Source organism: Mandrillus leucophaeus, unplaced genomic scaffold, assembly GCF_000951045.1.
Source record: "Mandrillus leucophaeus isolate KB7577 unplaced genomic scaffold, Mleu.le_1.0 Scaffold9, whole genome shotgun sequence".
Taxonomy (NCBI): domain Eukaryota; kingdom Metazoa; phylum Chordata; class Mammalia; order Primates; family Cercopithecidae; genus Mandrillus; species Mandrillus leucophaeus.
In genome coordinates, this window is record NW_012109807.1 from 8,910,897 (window position 1) to 8,913,890 (window position 2,994).

At 58.5% G+C, this 2,994-nt stretch overlaps 1 protein-coding gene across 2 annotated transcripts in view; it reads left to right on the forward strand.

Moving 5' to 3' along the window:
- FAM178B (family with sequence similarity 178, member B) overlaps positions 1–2,994 on the forward strand; it is a 101,208-nt gene that overhangs the window by 82,324 nt on the left and 15,890 nt on the right. For both annotated transcript variants that reach the window (XM_011969630.1, XM_011969631.1), the window contains one exon: positions 131–256. In XM_011969630.1, the coding sequence (XP_011825020.1) occupies positions 131–256 (126 nt within the window). The remainder of the gene's footprint in view (positions 1–130; positions 257–2,994) is intronic.

Sequence of the window (2,994 nt, forward strand, 5' to 3'; positions counted from 1 at the left end):
TGGGTCTCAGAAGCCAGTGCTCTAACCCACTGCCATCAGCTGAGGTGTCCAGGCCAAGTCCTGGGAGTACCCCGAGCTCTCGGCTCGGCCACCGCCCTCTGTGAGTGACAACCTCCTTTCTCCTCCCCAGCTGTCCTCGCTCAGCCGGCTCCTGGGCCTCATGAGGCCATCATCTCTCAGGCAGTACCTGGGCTCTGTGCCCTTGCCACCCTCCCAGGAGCAACAGCCAAAGGCTAGTGCCGAGCTGGACCACAAGGTGAGTGAGCACCCAGCACCCGCCTGCCTCCGCCACAGGTAACAGGGAAGGGCAGGGCTGTGCACATTGCATGGCCTGCGGGTCCTTCCAGAACCCCAGGGCCATGCCAGGGCAGACCAACAGGCGGCCTCCCTGTGTTGAGCGGAGGTGCTCAGCGTCTCACCTGTAATTAGTGCTGTTACCCGTGCTGCAGGCGGGGGACGCCCTGTGTGCGGGCATAGGGGCCGAATGTCCGCCTGTCCCTGCTGGTGTGCCTTCTGTTGATCTGGGGTTGTCAGTTAGCCTTACAGCACAGTTTAGGGAGGATGCAGGAGCCGGATGCCAGCGAGGGGATGGGAGCACCTCAGGATAAGCGCAGGTTGTCTAGACGTGCAGGGCATCCCTTCTGCAGGCAGAGTTGGGCCCAGCCTCCCTATGCATTTTCACTATGGGTATCACTGAGGCTGAGTCCTTGGCCTGTCCCCAGTTTTTCCTAATTGACTTTCCAGACATTGCCCGGCTTTCCTGAAAGCCAAGCTCTGATGGGAGTCAGGAGCAACGAGGTGCCCCAGGGCCTGCAGGTTGTGGAGTTTGGAACAGTGAGGCCTATGAGTCCCTGAGTGAATGTCAGAGCAGGGATGGTGGTGGGTGTGAGGGCTTCAGAGTGGGCGTCCCAGGCCCAGCTTCCGGGGGAAGAGGGCTTAAACCTCGGTGCATTCTCCTGCCCCTGGGGACTCGGGGATGAAGAATGGAGATAGGGATCGTCATAATTGGGGAAGGTGGTAATTCCAGAAACGCACTCGGAGGCTGGATGTTGATACAAAAGTCCAACCTTTGGGCATCACTCTGCAAATCAGATAAATGGATTAATTACTTAATGAACACAAATGAACCATTAAAGAGATATGCTCATCCCCAGGTGCACGCTCCTCTTCTGAAACATGTGGGGAAAGTTGTCTTTCGGTTGTGTCTAGTATTAGTGCATTTATGAGGCTGCTGCCTCCCAGGAGAGCGTGAGCTGTCTGCATGCCCCTTCTCTTGTGCCAAGTATTTCCCCAGAAACGAGCTGGTTATGGGCTGGTTATGGGGCCTCTAGAAGGAGGTGGGGGTCAGCCCTGGGGTGGTCTGTCTGAATAGAAATCAAGGAGGCCTGGGCAGGGGGCAAGGAACAAGAAGGCGAGTGGCACGAGAGAGGAAAGAGGGTCACGTCTGGTCTGGCTAAGTGGAGAGTGTGGCCTGCAGGCACCTTGGGGGCCAGTCCTGGGCCTCACCTAGCAGAGGTGTGGTTCCTGCGCGACTCGCCGTGGTTCAGAGGCTATGTAGGCGGCAGAAGACGTCCTTTCGACAGCTGGGGACGAAGGACAGCGAGCAGGCCGAGGATGCCTTTTCTTTAAAGGACAATTCTCACACACCTAAAGCAGGTTTGAAAGCCTCCCCCTGGTCGGCCTCCATACTGGAAATGACATGTTTGGTCTGAAAGCAGGGAGGCCCTGTGCAGCTCGCAGAGCCCGGAAGGGTGGTGTGCACCGGTCCAGGGCAGTGGAGGGGCAGGCGAGGCCCAGGCAGCTCTCAGAAGGCCTTCACTGCAGCCCGAGACCACCTCAGACCACCTCTGCTGCGCTCCCCTACACCTCTGCCTCTGAGTGAGGGAGGCCCGGGCAGAGGAGGATGCGCGGGCACGGAAGTGTGAAACAGGCCCCTGGGCTGGGTTCTGTCCCCTGGGCTGGGTGCTGTTCTGACTGGGAGGGGCCAGGTGGGGCAGGTGACTGGGCTCCACGCCCACCCCGACCGACTGACTCCTCATTAGGCCTCAGCGTGTTTCATCTTCAAAGAGGTGAGATGGGCCACTCTGCAGCCAAAAACAGCAGCGGCGGCATCCACCCTGTTTTATAAGGAGTGGTGGTCTGAGCCATGGCTGAGCCTTTCATGCCCAGAGCTCAAAGTCTTTGCCTCTTCATTTCCCTTCAGTGCAATGGGGAAACTGAGGCCAGAGTAAGGTTGACCTGAGGCGGCCCAGCCTGGAGGAAGTGCCTGCGTTCCCAGTCTTGGGGCAGCTGAACTGAGCCTCTGCCTTTTGATGCCCACCCATCCCCCAGGCCCTCTCACTCCTGTCTGGGAGATTTCCTGCCCTGTGCGGCTGGGTCACAGCCTTCCTCCAGCCCTGCAAATAAACACTCCTGCCCGGTTTCTTCCCCACCTCCTCTCGCTGCCTCAGGCCTTGGCCCAGCCTTTCCCTCTGGGAAGAGGCTGGGAGAGCTGCTGTTGGTGCCCAGGGCCCGACTTTCTCTCCTCCCTGACACCTTGGGAAGTAGAGTTGTCCCTTTGCTCGCCCCGTGTCCAGCTCGACTGTGAGACAGCCGGCGTCTCAGCACCGCGTCCCATGTTTGGCACTGGATGGACAAATGAATGAATCCAGTTTTCATTCCTTTGTCCTTCTCTGAACTCCGGTCTTCCACTCTGTTCTGGCATTCGCTCTCCTGCCCCCATTCTAGAAACCTGCCTCCTGCACGCCACCGGACCAGCCTCTGCGTGGTGGTCCCCTTGTCTCGTAAGGTCTTTGTATCATTAAGTCCACAAGAGCGGATAGCCTGGCCTTCTCCTGGAGGAGGCCCTGGACTAAAGAAGTGTTACCTGCGTGTGGCAGAACCGATCCCAGCACATCGTTTGTAATGATAAGCTAGTGAGGTCCTGCCTGGGAAAGCACCAAGTACTTCAGCAAAGGAAGCCATGAGCTCCTGCTGCAGCTGTGCATGGGGGTC